Raw genomic sequence first — 15,336 nt, 5'->3', positions numbered from 1 at the left:
CTCCGTGGCCGGTGTGTGGTGGACCAATTGTATCATTGCTTCTCTGGGCCATGATAGTTCTGGACTGCATGGCGGTGGCTGGTCGGATGGCCCGCCCGCACCAGCACACGCTGCCACGCGGCTTCCCAGACACTGGCTGCCCGCCTCCCAGGTGCCTGCATGGCTGGGGTCCGGCCCAAAAGCTGGAGCTCCCCGCCACGTGGCTTCCCAAGCACAGGCCATTATTTTTATTCTTAATAGTTACATTTATCAGAAGAAAACTCTAATATGTAGTTTGACTCACAAAATACTCCTACAGTATTCCTTGTTGCTTCTGGAGCTTTGAGTTTAAAACAAATCTTTTTTTCCATTAAAATGTTGTGTTTCTAAAAATAATAAAACTGTAATTTAAATTTTATTTTGTTAGAAAATTATAAAACCTGATTAATCCCACCACCTGGTAGTTGAAAATACTTCACTACTTATTAAGTAGGTCTGTTTCATCTGTCTCCAATGAAACCATATGGACTGATTGAGAATTTTATAACTTTTAAGTGAATCATTCATTTCCACTTCAAGAGAATATTTTTATTGTGACTCACATAATGTATGGATATATGGTAAAGCAAATGTATAGGCAAGAAAAATAAAATGAAAAATCTTACTATGCATAATAGAAAATTTCACATTTAAAACTGTTCTGCAAGAGTATTTTAGTCAGTCAGTGGATGGCTTTTCTAATAAGAGCAACAGTGACAATCTTTCATGATAAAAATTTCGCTATTAATTGCACATGTGTACAGTGAGCAAAGTGAGTTTTGGTCCCCTAATTCCATAGCCCTGAATTAAACTTTGGCAGCAATCAATGTGTTTCAATTAAAGGGATCTTTCTTTTAATTATCTAGTTCAGTAACAGAATTATCAGCAATGAAATTAACTTACTTATATGAAGATTACAAAACTAGTGGAATTCAGTATTATAAATTATTCATGAAATTAAATGATGAAAAACAGTAGCAACAAAATTTGCCATTTCATTCTGGTAAAGAAGAACCATAACTTTGTCAAGCTTGCAAATGTTAAGTAAGAAGTGTCCACTGCAATGGGAGTGAAAGCTGTCTGTAGTAGGTTTTATTTACAGATACATATACGTTCACTTAACTCACTTTATTCACTCAGTTTCCTTCATTTAGTCTAACTTCATGTTTCCTATATACACTGAATATCAAAGAGGAAATAGAACTCAGAATTAAGACCTCTCTTTTTAAGAATAATAGATGATTTACAAATCAGTTATATACTTAGGGGTCCGGAATGAAATAATTAAGTATAAAACAAGTAATTCTATTATGCACATAAGATGTTTCTTTTACTTTCATTATATAGCTATATGTACAAATTATATATTCTGAACTAATAATAACAACCTTAATTCAAATAATTTGTGACCTGTTAAATAAACAATCTCAGAAGACTTAAATTTTTCCCAGGTATTATACAGCTTAAAAACAAAACTTAATGTGCCCAGAACATTTGTAATTCTTGGACCAAGGTCATGGAAAAGGATGTAAGAGTTCACTGATGAACAGAACAAAGCTCCAATACGAGCAGATGAAGAACAGTTAGAAGTCAGCAAATGTCTTTCCATTTTCTCACTTTGAAAATGAAAACATCCATGAATTCTATTCAGTGCACTACCATTCATCTCACTGTGTATAAGATAGGGCAAATACTTTACATGGTGAATAAATACACAAATCTCATGCACTATACAGTTATTCACTCCTGTTTTTTGCAAGAAAAGTAGAAAAATTGAACTTGAACTTAAAGTACTGTATATTCAAGGGTTTTTCAGTATACAAGACTCATGCATTATTTTCCACATTCATTATTGAACAATTGGTTGAAACATCAATAGCTATTCACTGATTTTTCATTTTCTTTGTGTTTATTTATGTAACCATGTCATGTTATGCACATTATGTATGCAAATTTAGGCAATCCAAAAATGCAATATTAAACACTTGCTCAAATATGATTTTAAGGATTTAATTTTAGCACCGATGCAATGTACATAACTAAATCTAAATATTTCTTTCTTCACAGGAGGTTTCATGGAAACGGAAGCTGCAGCTCAGGAATCTCTGGGGTTAGGCAAACTTGGAACACAAGCTGAAAAGGATAGAAGACTTAAGAAAAAGTAGGTTTGGAGACATTTTTCCTTTTCTTTCTAACTTTTATCTTTTCCTAATCATTGTTTTCAGAGAATTAAGAAAAGAGTAAATTAGAAACAAAACACTTAAACCAAAGCCCATATTTTCCTGGTATTATGAAAAACAATTTAGTGCTCAGGTTGCCTAATGATATTGAGCTACACATTAAAATGAGTATAGGGCAGGGGTATAGCTCAGTGGCACAAGCACCTACCGGGCAAGTATAAGATCCTGAGTTCAGTTCCCAAAAATACAAAAAACAAAAAAAAATTTTGAAATGTGTATAAAATTTTTCACCTTGCAATAGAACAAAAAGTTCCTTCTAAGATAATGAAGTTTTTATTTTAAAGATCAAGTATGTTTTAAATACTTTAGTCTTAAAATATGTAATAGTCTATTTGATGTTAAATTCAATGCTGAAGTGGTATGGCCCAAGGAGTAGACCATCTATATATCTTTGTGCTTCCTCTTTTGATAATTATGAGTATCTGCTCTTTATAATAGAGTATTCAAAAGGAGAAACATTTCTCTGACTAAAAATAAACTTATTTTAGACTCACAGCAGATTGTTTTGCATCTGTCAGGAAACTGATAGTGTATCTTTTCATTCACATATAATGTGGAACATTTAAATGACTTGCAAAATTGGCAAATTTTGAGTCTCAGCAGCTGTTGGAAAGCAAATGAATTCACAAATATCATATTTTAGGACATAGAGTAACATTTTTTTCACTGACAAAATAGCACCCTTAGAACAGGTTCTTTAAAAGCAATAACAAAATAATTCCTCTATTCCATAATTCCTTGGTAAATTTCTTCTTTTCTTCTCTCCCAATTATGTTTTGCACTTTGTTACAATTCTCATGTTCTTTTTCCTAAGAATTAAAATTTCCCTATCATAACATTGTAATAGATATGTTCCTAGCTATAGTATGTAGACTAATCAATTTATTTCTTATTTTGTCTTCACACTTGCTGTGCAGATATTTATTAATAACAAGAATTATTTATGTACAAGTTGCACAACAGCTTGCTATTTATTATTTTACTACTTACTGAAATTAGATGGGTATATTCACAGATTCAACAGAAATTCTTGGGAAAATGACAATGAAAACATTATCTTCTGAATATAATTAAATGTTCAGTCATATTCAATAATAAATATATCTTCTTTAGTTACAGATTACTCAAAAATATTTTTAAATACTATCATATTCTCTTTTGAATATCTGTTTTGTTTTGTTATATCAAAAAATGTTATATTTAATTTTGTGGCTATTTATGGATAAAACATTCATTTACAAAATGTTCTTTATTGATAAAGTTTTAAATATTTGCTGGCTCTTTCACTTGAAATCTAAAGTAATATGAAAATTTAAAACCCATACTTGTTAGTGGACATAGTATATTTCTCTCCAAAGTTAATTGTCATTTCTTCCACCAAGAAATATTCCAAAATGGAAATCTGAACAACTTTCACAGCTATGTATAAGGCTGATACTGAGGCAATATATTGAATAGCATGTTGGTTATTTATAGGACCAAGTTAAATCATCCGTTTAACAAGTAAAAATGTCTGATTTCAGAATGATTTAAAATTAACTTCTTAAGGTTTTATTCAATTTCACATTGTTCACTGGCATTAAGTTTAAAGAATTATTTCTCACATCCTATATATCCTTCCTGTGAGAACTTACTTTCAGTTCTGTACTTCATTTATTCCTTGCTTAGGGGCCAGGGGTTTAGCTCAGTAGCACAGCACCTGCCCGGTAGGCATGAGGTTGTGAGTTCGATGTCTTGTACCCAAAAACAAAACAAAGCAAACAAACAAAAAAATCATTTATACCTTGCTTGACTTTTTAAGAAATTTTGCAATAATTTTTGGCAAAATACAATTGGAAAATGTGTTAAATAAAATATTTATTTTTAATACTAATACTATTAGTAACATCTTATACGTCAATAGTAGCTAGCATTTCTTAGTACAATTATATCCTGTAGATTAGCAGTACTTGTATTAATGGATCCAGCAAGATAAGACAGAGTTATTTAAAGAAAATACAAAAGTATTTCCCTTTTTATTGGCTGTTTCATACCACGAACCCTAGAAGCATAAATATACCATTGGTTTTTCTGCAACATGTACAAATAAGTACTAACCTTTATTCAAGACTTACCTGACTCTGTCATTTGTTCCTGTATTATTAGAAAGGGCTATGATTTCAAATAAAGACTTTTATTAGATATACAAGAAAAATTATTCTTATATTACATGGTTTCAAAATTTATTTTATCAAATTTTGTCATTCTTAATTGCTACTACATATTGTTGGCTTGTTCTCAAATTTTCTCAAATATAAAATTTCATTTAAAACCAATTTTTTCAAGAGACAACATATGCTTTTTTATTAAGCTTCAAATGATGGTTCTCATCCTTTTTGTGCTGGATTTCTTTTAAAATGAAAATAATTTTAAAACCATTTTATTGAAAAAGTTAAAGCAACAAATTAATGAATACTTTCAAAATATTTAACACTATATGTTGTGCACCAGTAGTTGTAATTACTATGGTTTCCCATCATTTCTGTATCTTATCCATTGGACCTGTAAATGATGTTTCAGGTCATAGTATGTATTTAACTTAAATCTATATTCACTATCCCAAACTCATATCAGAAATTCACTAGTGTCTCTAAGTATAAGCAGAGCTAGAGAAAAATTTTACTTTCAGTTTTGCTAAGATATCAGTTATCCCCAACTGTCAATCTGTGACTTCAAATTGAATTGGGACAAATCTTCTCTAGAGAAGTTAATTATGGTACGTTACAGAAATACCATATGGGAAAGATACTTTCAGAGAGCATTCGAAAGATTTCAAATTCTTTCAAAGTTTAGGAATTTGTAATGTTGGCAATCTCAAAGATAAGTGTCATTTGGGGTACTTTTACCGTTCAGCAAATTTAATACACATAGGTCTGAACAGTTCAGAAGATATATGTTCCAACTCTAATTCTACTTTGCTCCTGGTCTAGGCAGTAGTTTTGCTTATATTTCATACTATTGTGCCATGATAGCAAGTAGCAAGTCAACAGTCCTGGATCTGCTACCCTACTTATTTGCCATGGTAAACTTTTCTACCTATACCTTCCTGGGGGTTATCACACAGGTGCTGTCCTTTATGAGAAAAACAGCCAGTCTAAGCTTAAGCCTATTTATGATTGCTCAGACTGGTTTGCATTTATTATCACACATCCTGACTTTGTTTTCTTTTAAATTTTCAGTCTTAAGTATTTTTTTCAGCAGGTCTCTATACAGCACAGTTAAACCCACAATAACTGTGTCAAACTTAAACTCGCTTTGTAATTCTTTGAGTATTTCACATTAATATTCTTGGTCCTCCCCTTTCAAATTTGACAGGCTTTGTTTTGCAATTACCTAGTATAGATCACATTTCAGTATTTAGTCCTGACTCTGACACCTTTTCTGTTATATACTGCTTCACTGGACTCCAGGATCCTTTTCTTATTTAACAAAAATAAGCATCTGAGATTGACATCAAGTATAACTAGGCCTGAGAATCTCTTCTCTTCTCTTTTCTATCTATCATCCCTTTCTTTCCAGCTTATTTTTATGACCTTAAACTACTTACTCAGGATGGTTTATTAAAACTAACCACACAACTAAAAACAGCTGCATAGAATAATAAAGATACTGCAGGATCAAAACCCTACATGGGCTAGCCGAACAAAAACATCAGGGTTTTTTGCAGGGAGGTAGGCTATGAGGGGTTACTTGGAATTAAATCCAGGGCCTTCACACCGAACTATAGCTCCAGCCCTTTTTAGTTTTTATTTTGATACAGGGTCTAGATAAATTGCCTAGGCTGAGCTTGAACTGCAATTCTGCTTCAGCCTCCTCCACAGCAGCTGGGATTATAGATATGTGCAAAAATGTCAATTTCTGAATGAAATTCGACTCCCTCAAATTTTACTTAGAGTCTCGATTTGGGGATCTTACCGTCCAAACAATAGAAATTCTCTTCCTTGATAAGTACATAATTTATGTCATGATAAGCAAAAGATCCAGGTAATTAAAGATCAAAATATCGGACCAGTTACCATTAAAGCAGGTAGAACACAGTCTTAGAATGTAATGTGCAGGTGGGGGTATGCCTCCTAAGACAGAGGGTAAGAGTGGGCCGTGCTTCCTAAAATAGAATACTCAAATTAAATATACTCACCTGACACAGAAAGAGCTGGTGTTACAGCTTCTAAGGTTCACAGCTTCTTCACCTTAAAGATAAAATTTGTAATATGATTTTGAAAATTTATTACTGTAAAAGCAACAAGTATTCATATAAGTGAATATTTGCATCCCTAACATTCTACCCTGAGGAAAAGTTTTTTAAGTCGTCAGTGTTATTTGCATTTTTATTCATATCTGATTAGATTTGTCACTACCCACTACCTTGGGGTATATTTAGCTGCTAGTTTCTCATATCACCATCTTTAGAAATGTGAAGATACGGTGGTAGGGAAAGTGGAAAATTTCCTGGGTTGTTAGAGACCTGAAAATACATTTGGCACATAAAATTAATTGATAATAGTCAAAGGTGTGGAACTGCTGGTGTTAAATAATTTTCCCTCAGAACTTTGAAATTACTGTTCTTTTTACTTCCAGTTGTTTTATGTGAATTGATTATCATTCTTTTGTATATAATATGCTGAATTTCTCCCTCCTATTTCTCTCTGCTTAGAATTTTTGAGAATTTTTAGGCTTAACTTTGGGAATTATAAATGTTATAAAATTTGTCTATTTAAAACTATTTTATGTCACACTATTTTACATTATATTTTTAATATGAAGAGTTGTTAGATTGGAATTTTAAACATGCATTGCCTTGAGGATTTACATTTCAAGATTCATCTTTGATTCCAAAATGTTTGTGTGATGTGATCAAAATATACACTTAACCTCTAACTTTAAAAAGTTTACAGTAAAAGGTACATCGTCATTAACACCCCCCTCAGAACTCCACCTAACTTCAAATACACTTATGTGATCCTCCTTGAGGGATCTCTGAAACTATTCTGGAAGTACTCTTTCATGAATGTCTGTATGAGAGATGTGAATTAAAAAATAGCGAATGTTGCTGCTGGTTGCCAAACAACAGAAAGGTGGGCTAAAAAAATATTACAATGTGTCTTGATATATTCTATTCACTGGATCTGGCACCTTGCCACTTCTGGCTCTTCTTCAAAGTCAAGGGTAAACACTTTGAATGAATTCAGGTGCTGAGGCAGCCATCCCATTGCAACCAAAGACAGTTACATAGAAGTCGTTCAGAACTGTTTCATAAAGTGGCCAGAATAATGGATAAGTGTGTTTAAAGGCAGGGGGAGTATTTTGAGAAAGATTAAAGACAGTATGTCTCTTAATGTAATACATTTTAAAAAATTTTAATAGTTACCACATTTTTATCACACCTCTTATCTTTACAGAAACCTATCGGTTAAAGCAGAAGCTGTGTATTTCCATAGTAAACACCTGTCTAACTCTCCAGATAATCTTAACTAGGCAATGAACATGTTAAAACTGACAGAATACGCAATATTGCTTACATCCAGGAATATGAATTATAACATCCTCAGCTTAATTTTTTTACAGGTTAATGTTCTTCTCCTTCCTTTTAAACAATGAATAATTTGTTTTAGTAAAACATATATGCATGCTGAAATCTTTCACTACATATATTGAGAAACATCATACAAAATTTAACACTCTGAGCAATTTATCATTTTCAATTTTTAGATACAATACTGGTACTATGTTATTATATACGAGAATTTTCTACATCCTCTTGCATGGATAACACTGCTAAATGAACATGGGTTTCATATTTGAATCTATTTTTCAACATCATTAAAATGAAATTAACATCCCAGCTCAGCCATCCGCAGCTCCCTCTCCAGAGAAGCAGCTTTATCCTGTGAGCACGGCAGTCACAGCTAATCACTACCAATGAATCTTCCTGCTAGAACTTCAAAGACATAAAAGTGAGGCTCTATAGATTTAGTTAATTTATTCCCATCACAGTCCTAAGGGTCTCCTTCTGTGCATAATCTTTAATGTGTTTTGAGAGTCTGCAGTTTTAATCTTTGGCATTTGGGAGACTCAGAGTGTGCATATCTCTAAGTAAAATAAATGTCACTGTAAATATTCATACTTAAAGGTATCACAAACCCTCCATGACATTCTTTCATTTAATAAATATTTATTAAGTGCCTACATGTCAAATTAAATTTATAGATAAATTTCAGCCCAGAAGTTTTTTTGTAAGACATGTGCTGAAATGCTCTGAACACATTTTCCCATCTAATTAGTGCTGTGTGTATGGAAGGTGAATAGCTGTGCTTACCTCCCAAATCTATTTTGTAGCCGTGCTACAGAAATGGGGTCCATTTAGATAAAGCCAAAGGAGGATTCCTTAATATAGTATTGGGGCCTCAAACAAATTCCTGAAATAATGGAATCAGATCCAAAATCTTAACAATAAGAAATTATAAACGGTCTCTGGAGAGTGTTCTTAAGAAGACATAGTCTCTATTACCTCATTCTGAAATTGAAATGCTTGGGGGAAATCATGTGATATGTCTAGCATGTAGCAGATGTTTGCACTGGAATCCACATTTTACAGTCAGGGGTTCATGTAGTAGAGACACAGCTACTGGGTAAGTTCTCCTGGGCAACTAATGCAAAGGGTCTAATACAATGAATAGTTTAGAATTTAAGTGAAATGCTCTCAATGTTTCCCTGGGAAAATGTGTCCCAATTTTCTGGTTAGAACTCCAGAAGTGTTCCTTTTGTGTCTGCACTGAGACAGAGCTGTCACTGTTTTGCCATCTGATCTCATGTAACCCTGCTGAGCTTCAACCAAGGACAACCGTAAGAATTCCCTGAACTGAAATAATAATAAGATACAAAGGGTAGAAGCCAAAATGGATCTAAACTTTGTTAGGAAAAACAACCTGGGGAAAACTCAAATGCTTTCTATGGTCTATACTTAGATATACTTGATCTATTTAGAGGAAGGGAAAGAACAGGGAAAGGATCGTCCTATTCTGAGTCAGTCATGGAACATTAATACATTATGGAGCAAGAAGAATGGAAACTCTGTATTTCCTCCACAACTTTTCCACAGAACAATATTTTTCACCTAGGAAGAGTAAAGTAAGAATTAGTAAAGGGAAATTTAACTCAAATATTAGAATAATCTATTTCCTGATTAAATCCGTATCATATGTGTGACTGAAGTAAATACCGGATTAAAAGCATCCAGGACTAATTGGGCAAATGATAACTTTAACCCATTCACTCAGTCTATTTTACCCCATGAGCTGTGTTACAAATTACTGATTTTCATTTATACAAGTACATGTCTTAAAAAAGCTTAAAAAGAGACAGACAAAGAAACAAATGATTGCATGGAAATATTTCAAGATTAGTGGTGATTTCCTAGGGTCAGTGGCTTTAAAGAAGAAAAAATGTCACAGCCTAAAAGCCACCTGTTGCTCTTATTTAAAACATTTCCCCTAAGCTAAAGGCAAATGACTGTTTTAACCAGAGGGGCTGAAAAAGTAAAGATGACTGAGTGAAATAGATGGTGAATAATTGGCACTTTCTCAAATGATATAAATAACAACATCAGATTTTGTGAAAGTACCATGCTAGAAGGCTTTTCCAAATTTTTGGAAAAATCATTATTAAGGAAGATCTCAGCAAAAGCACACCTTTAGTGAGATTATGTTTCTTCAGGATGTTTATGCGTATATAGTCCTGCTGTCAACTTTAGAACTATGTACACTGATTATTTTGGGATAGGAAATTATATAATATATAATTTAATTACATTTAACTTAAATTATAATGTAATTTCATATATATAATTTAACTGAAGCTCCTAAAAATAGATTTCTGGCAAACAGACAAGTGAAGACTGCTTTAAAAATATTTTAATTACTTTGGTATCCACAAAAGCAATAATAGGGTCAAAATTCTATGCACTGATCAGATCATAGATGGAAACTGTTAATTTCTGGCAAATAAATGGATGCATTAAAACCAGCATCTCTTCAGAGGAAGGACAAGAGGAATGTGACAAGAATCTTTGAATTTATTTTTCAATAACACTGTGCTATACTGTAAGTACTCAAAACTTTCTTAATAGTTGAATGCAAGAGTAGAAGCTGGGTATGCAAAGAGCTGTAGGATAACAAGCGAAACAGAAAAGCAAGACAGTAATAGGCAGGGAGGGAGCAGTGATTTTCACAGAGACCATCAAACCTCAAAGCCCTCGTGTTTCTTTGCTGATGTTTTTTTCTTGTCCTTATCCTTCCTCTGTGGGCTCCTTATGCTAAGCAATGACAAGTCTTTCATAATCTCTATGACCTGTTGATTTTCTTCCTTCTAGTTCTGAGTATCATACTATAACAGTCTCCCTACTTTCAGCTTGCCTTTCTGTAATCCATTCTTTGTGCTTCAGCTAAAGAGATTAATATAACACATATCTCTGAACCTGCTTAAAATCCCTTAGTCATTCCCTAGCCACCCTAGGATAAATTTCAAATGCCTTTACACAGCTCATAAATCCGTACATTATGGGCTTCCTATTTGTCTCAACAACTTCATCTCTCTCTCTTTCTCTCTCTCTCTCTCTCTCTCTCTCCCTCTCTCTCTCTCTCTCTCTCTCTACTTCCCATCTTGAACTTTCTGGTCTTACCATACTTTATTTCTTAATCATGATTACTTCTTGTTTCATATGTAGATTTATTCCACTCAATTTTCATTCTCATCTTTTGCATAGTAATGATAGTAATACCTGCTCTATGTGTAATTGCAACATAATTGAAAGACATCATTCTACACAACTGTCATGTATTGTCACTTAAGGTTTTTTTTTGGCTTTGTTTTGTTTTTTGTTTTTTTCCAGTACCGGGAATCGAACTCATGCCCTTAAGGCTTTTGAGGTACCAACTGCTATTTTTTTCTTCCACACATGAAAAAGAATAGCTTTCCAGGCACTGTGGCATACAGAAGTATACATCTCAGCCTATTTGGCCTCTGAATTATTTTGTATCAGAAGGAGGGCCATGATTTAAAGAGTAGGTAGTCCAAACTCAAGCTAGATTTGGAACAAACTATATAGTTTTTAATGGCATGTATAGAGGATGAGTAATCTCTTTTTTCTTTGTATTCTGAAAATAATAGTACATTTTTTCTTTTAGAGAATAGTTTTTAACCTGTTCCCCCCATCTTTCAAAATGAGCAGTGACCACATTTAAAATACACACTTTTCTTAACAGTGTGTCAGGGTAGGAAAGTAACTTCAAAATATGGGTTAGTTGTAACACAGAATTGCCTTTTTCTGATATAGGGAGCCATGTGTAATATTTCAAAGTCTTATATAATAATAGTAATATTTACTAGAAAGCAAGGAATGTAGAAAATTTAAGTTTATGCTAGAATCAATCTAAAATATTCATTTCAGTAAAACTTAAAACATAGCATCTAATAACAAGGATTGGTAGATTCTTTTACTAAAAGAAGAAAACATTACTGAAGGTATATTTACATATAATACTATTATTCTAATCTCGACTAACTCACTATATTTTCCCACAAATAGGAACTTACATTTGCTCTATATAGTATTTTTCATAAGGTCTTTGAAGATGTGTGATCTTCCCATAGTTATTAAAATTAACTATTCACAAAGCAAACTTCTTTGTTTCTACACTTTTAAGGACAGAAATTATGTATAACTTTGTGTATTGATATTGTAAAAAGATAATTATATAAAAAGATTTTACATTGAAAAAAATATATATATCACAAACATACACAGACATACAATAAAATGTCTAATTTTACATGAAAAGTAAGCTTGAATTTGGGGCTGATTTTGTTAAGTGTATTGGCAAGTTAATAACAAACTCTTACAGGAGTAAAACCTTATTGTTAAGGAGTTTCAAATACTTTAGTTACTTGAGGTCAGTGTTGAAGTTATTTGAAGGAGTATAATGATGCATAATACTGAAGACATCTGAATAATTTTCTTTGATCTATAAGGAAGGATTATTAGGTCCTTATAATGTCTGCAGCTATTTGTTTTCATGTATCTTGTCATCTGTCTTATATCCAACAAAATAATCCCTCTACCATCCTCAGATGATCTTATATCCAAATAGCTCACCTAGTCACAACCCCAGCTTTCAGTTTTTTGGCTGTCGCTTCCAGTGACATTCTCGGCCTCACATCACGTACTCTCCCGGTCATAGTCTGAATTTTAACATCAACCCGAACTGTTCTTCTGAACTAATTCAAGCATGCCATTCTTCCTCACCTCAACCTTCTCTCTTTTCAGTTCACCATGCTGCAATCATCTTTTTTAAACTCCATATTTTCAAAGTGCATTATATCTTTTATATCCTTCATTCCCTCTGTTAAAGCTTCAGTTTCATGTTATAGTTTCAATATTACTGAAATATTCTTAAATTTCTTTATTCTACTTTCATTTGGTAATATCTACATGTTATGTCCACAGCCACCACTGAATTTCCTTTCTCCTTATACACATTCAGTAATGATCATGCTTTTGTAAAAATTTACAGCAGGAAAATTTGGACCAAGTTCATTTGATTTTCCACATTGCCCAGTAACACTAGTACTTTTCTTTCACTAGTGTTTTTTTTTTTTTATTTTTTACTGTCTACAAATCTTGTGAGAGTCCTCTGCCTTCAAATGTGCTTTTTTCTGTTGACAAGCTTAGGAGAGAGACAGACAGAGAATGAGAGAGAAACAGAGACAGAGAGAGACACAGACAGAGACACAGAGAGATAGACATAGAGAGAAAGAAAAAGAAAGAAGAGAAAGATAAAGAGGAAGGAAGAGGAAGACAAAGAGAAACAGGGAGGCCATCAGAAAACTGAGCAACTCTCTTCTTTCTCAAAATTCTCTCTTTCCATTTCCAGATTATTTTATGCTGCTTTCTTCCTTGCTCTTTCTAAATTCAAAATATTCTGTCACCTGAGTCTTTTCCAAGATAAAACATTTTAGGACTCATAATTTTAATCTATTAAAAGAAAATCTTTCTTTATTCCATACTGTTATTCTAGTTATCACTCACCTACATCTCCATTTGGTGTTAAAGTTTGTTTGAAAAATATTTGAGTCACTAACTTGAACACTAAGAAGCAAAAGACAATTAGATTCCACGACCTCATTTAGTGAATGGTTTTTCTTATCGGAAGTTGGAAGCAAAAGTAGACTTCTTTATAAACAAGAAAAGATTTATTCATTTGGTAGAAGATTTAGCAGATTAAAATGAGCCAGTTTAAAAGTTTAAACCACCTTTGTAGAAAACAAGACGTGTATCAGTGGGCAATTGCTTCTTGTTGTTTCCAGATGTACACTGATGTTCCCAAGGAAAACCTGTCAATAATTGGTTTTGGTCTGATTCATTAGATGGTAACACAAGCTGTTCTTGTCTGTGTCAATTAAATCTTATTTGCCTTTATTTACACTTGCCTTTAACTGAAGATCACTTACTCTGGAGAAAATCTCTTACTGTTTAAGTCTTGACACTTTTAAATGGAGAAAGAAAAAGCATGAGCTTATACCTTAATGTAAAGAAATGTCTGTAGGAAATAATGTGTTGACTTTTAAGAAGAAAACTTAAACTTTGGGGAAAATTATCTGAAAAATACATGTATGACCTCCTATATGATGTTTGTATTACCATAAAATCTGAGTCATTTACTACTTCAGAAATTTGTCCTTTGCAGAACACAATTTTTTGAAGTTCTGAGTTGAAATGCTTAATATTTTTAAATGAGGTCACCAGGTATGTTAGCACATACTTGTAATCCCGGCACCCAGGAGGCTGAGGCCTAAGGATCCCCAGGAGTTTGAGGCCAGCCTGGGGTACATATCAAACACTCGTTTCAAACAAACAAATAACAAAAAAGTGAAATAATTGCTCAGGATTAGTGCTAAACTCATTGGTTATAGAAGAGAAGAAACTTCATATGAACTATGAGAAATCACACAACTTACACAAATTGATGAATTCAAAATAATAGGCCTTTGAGCAGTACATTTAAATTTGTGTTTCCTATTTTCATAATTTCTCTTATATTTTATATTTTGAAGTGTTTCCTTTGGCATAAGTTTTCTATTTAAAAATACTAAATACTGATATTTTACCTTGTGAAAATGTAATCAAATTGCTTATGAGAAAATGATTTCCAGAGAGCTGGCCAGGTCAGGGAGATTCTTCTGCTCACAGTAGTAACAGTTCCTAAACACATTTAGCATTTTTACTGAGAAGCTCTTAACTTACCTTTTCTGTTCAAAATTCATCATAGATTTTGCAGGTATGTTGACAAAAATAAATATTTTAAGCACCTAAGAAATATCTTTATCTGGTCTTAATTTTATTTCTCTCCCATGCATCATGTGAAAAATATGACTTCAGCTTCTCAGGGCATTGTAATGACAATTTGTATGAGTGTTTATGACTTTGTTTATGTGAAAATTTAAAGAGCTTGCCACAGCTGTGGTGGAGCTTGGGCCAAATACAGACTTTTTTTCAAAGTGCACATTTAATAAAAAATACACGGTTTCTCTGAATGAATGCATTTAGAGGAGGCAGGTGCAGGGTGTTCCATTGCATGTAAAACTTTTCTTTATAACAGTTGTATAACAAAAAAGGGAATGCTCTAACTTGCCACATTTTTGAAATAGGAATTTCTGATTCATATTTTGTTATAGTGAATATATTTTATGTGTAGTTGTAGTAACAGTTTTACTTTTCTATGAATTAGTCTATTATGTTTCTATAGAAAATTTTAAGCAATATTTCCATGGCTTTTTGTTCAATTATTTGACTTCCATATTTTCTGAATGCCTCTACTTCATCCAGGGAGTAAGATGGTACTTTAAAAGCTATATTTGAATCAGTGTTGCTTTTGTGATAATTTCTTAAAAGACTGTGAATCAATCTAGCTCATCTTTTTCTCACAGCAATGTTTATAAACACCAGTTCAAACAAATGAGTGTTTCTATTGGCAACAGCACAGTT

The 15,336-nt window shown here is 32.8% G+C and overlaps 1 protein-coding gene across 13 annotated transcripts in view; it reads left to right on the top strand.

Annotated features, from left to right (window-relative positions):
• The window catches only part of Ppfia2 (protein tyrosine phosphatase, receptor type, f polypeptide (PTPRF), interacting protein (liprin), alpha 2), a 453,918-nt gene that overhangs the window by 393,297 nt on the left and 45,285 nt on the right, over positions 1–15,336 (top strand). For all 13 annotated transcript variants that reach the window (XM_013517986.1, XM_005374377.2, XM_013518004.1 and 10 more), the window contains one exon: positions 2,086–2,179. In XM_013517986.1, coding sequence (XP_013373440.1) covers positions 2,086–2,179 — 94 coding nt within the window. The remainder of the gene's footprint in view (positions 1–2,085; positions 2,180–15,336) is intronic.

The sequence above is a fragment of the Chinchilla lanigera genome, unplaced genomic scaffold, assembly GCF_000276665.1.
Source record: "Chinchilla lanigera isolate Chin_1 unplaced genomic scaffold, ChiLan1.0 scaffold00004, whole genome shotgun sequence".
Classification (NCBI taxonomy): domain Eukaryota; kingdom Metazoa; phylum Chordata; class Mammalia; order Rodentia; family Chinchillidae; genus Chinchilla; species Chinchilla lanigera.
This window is presented reverse-complemented; position numbering and strand designations above follow the sequence as displayed.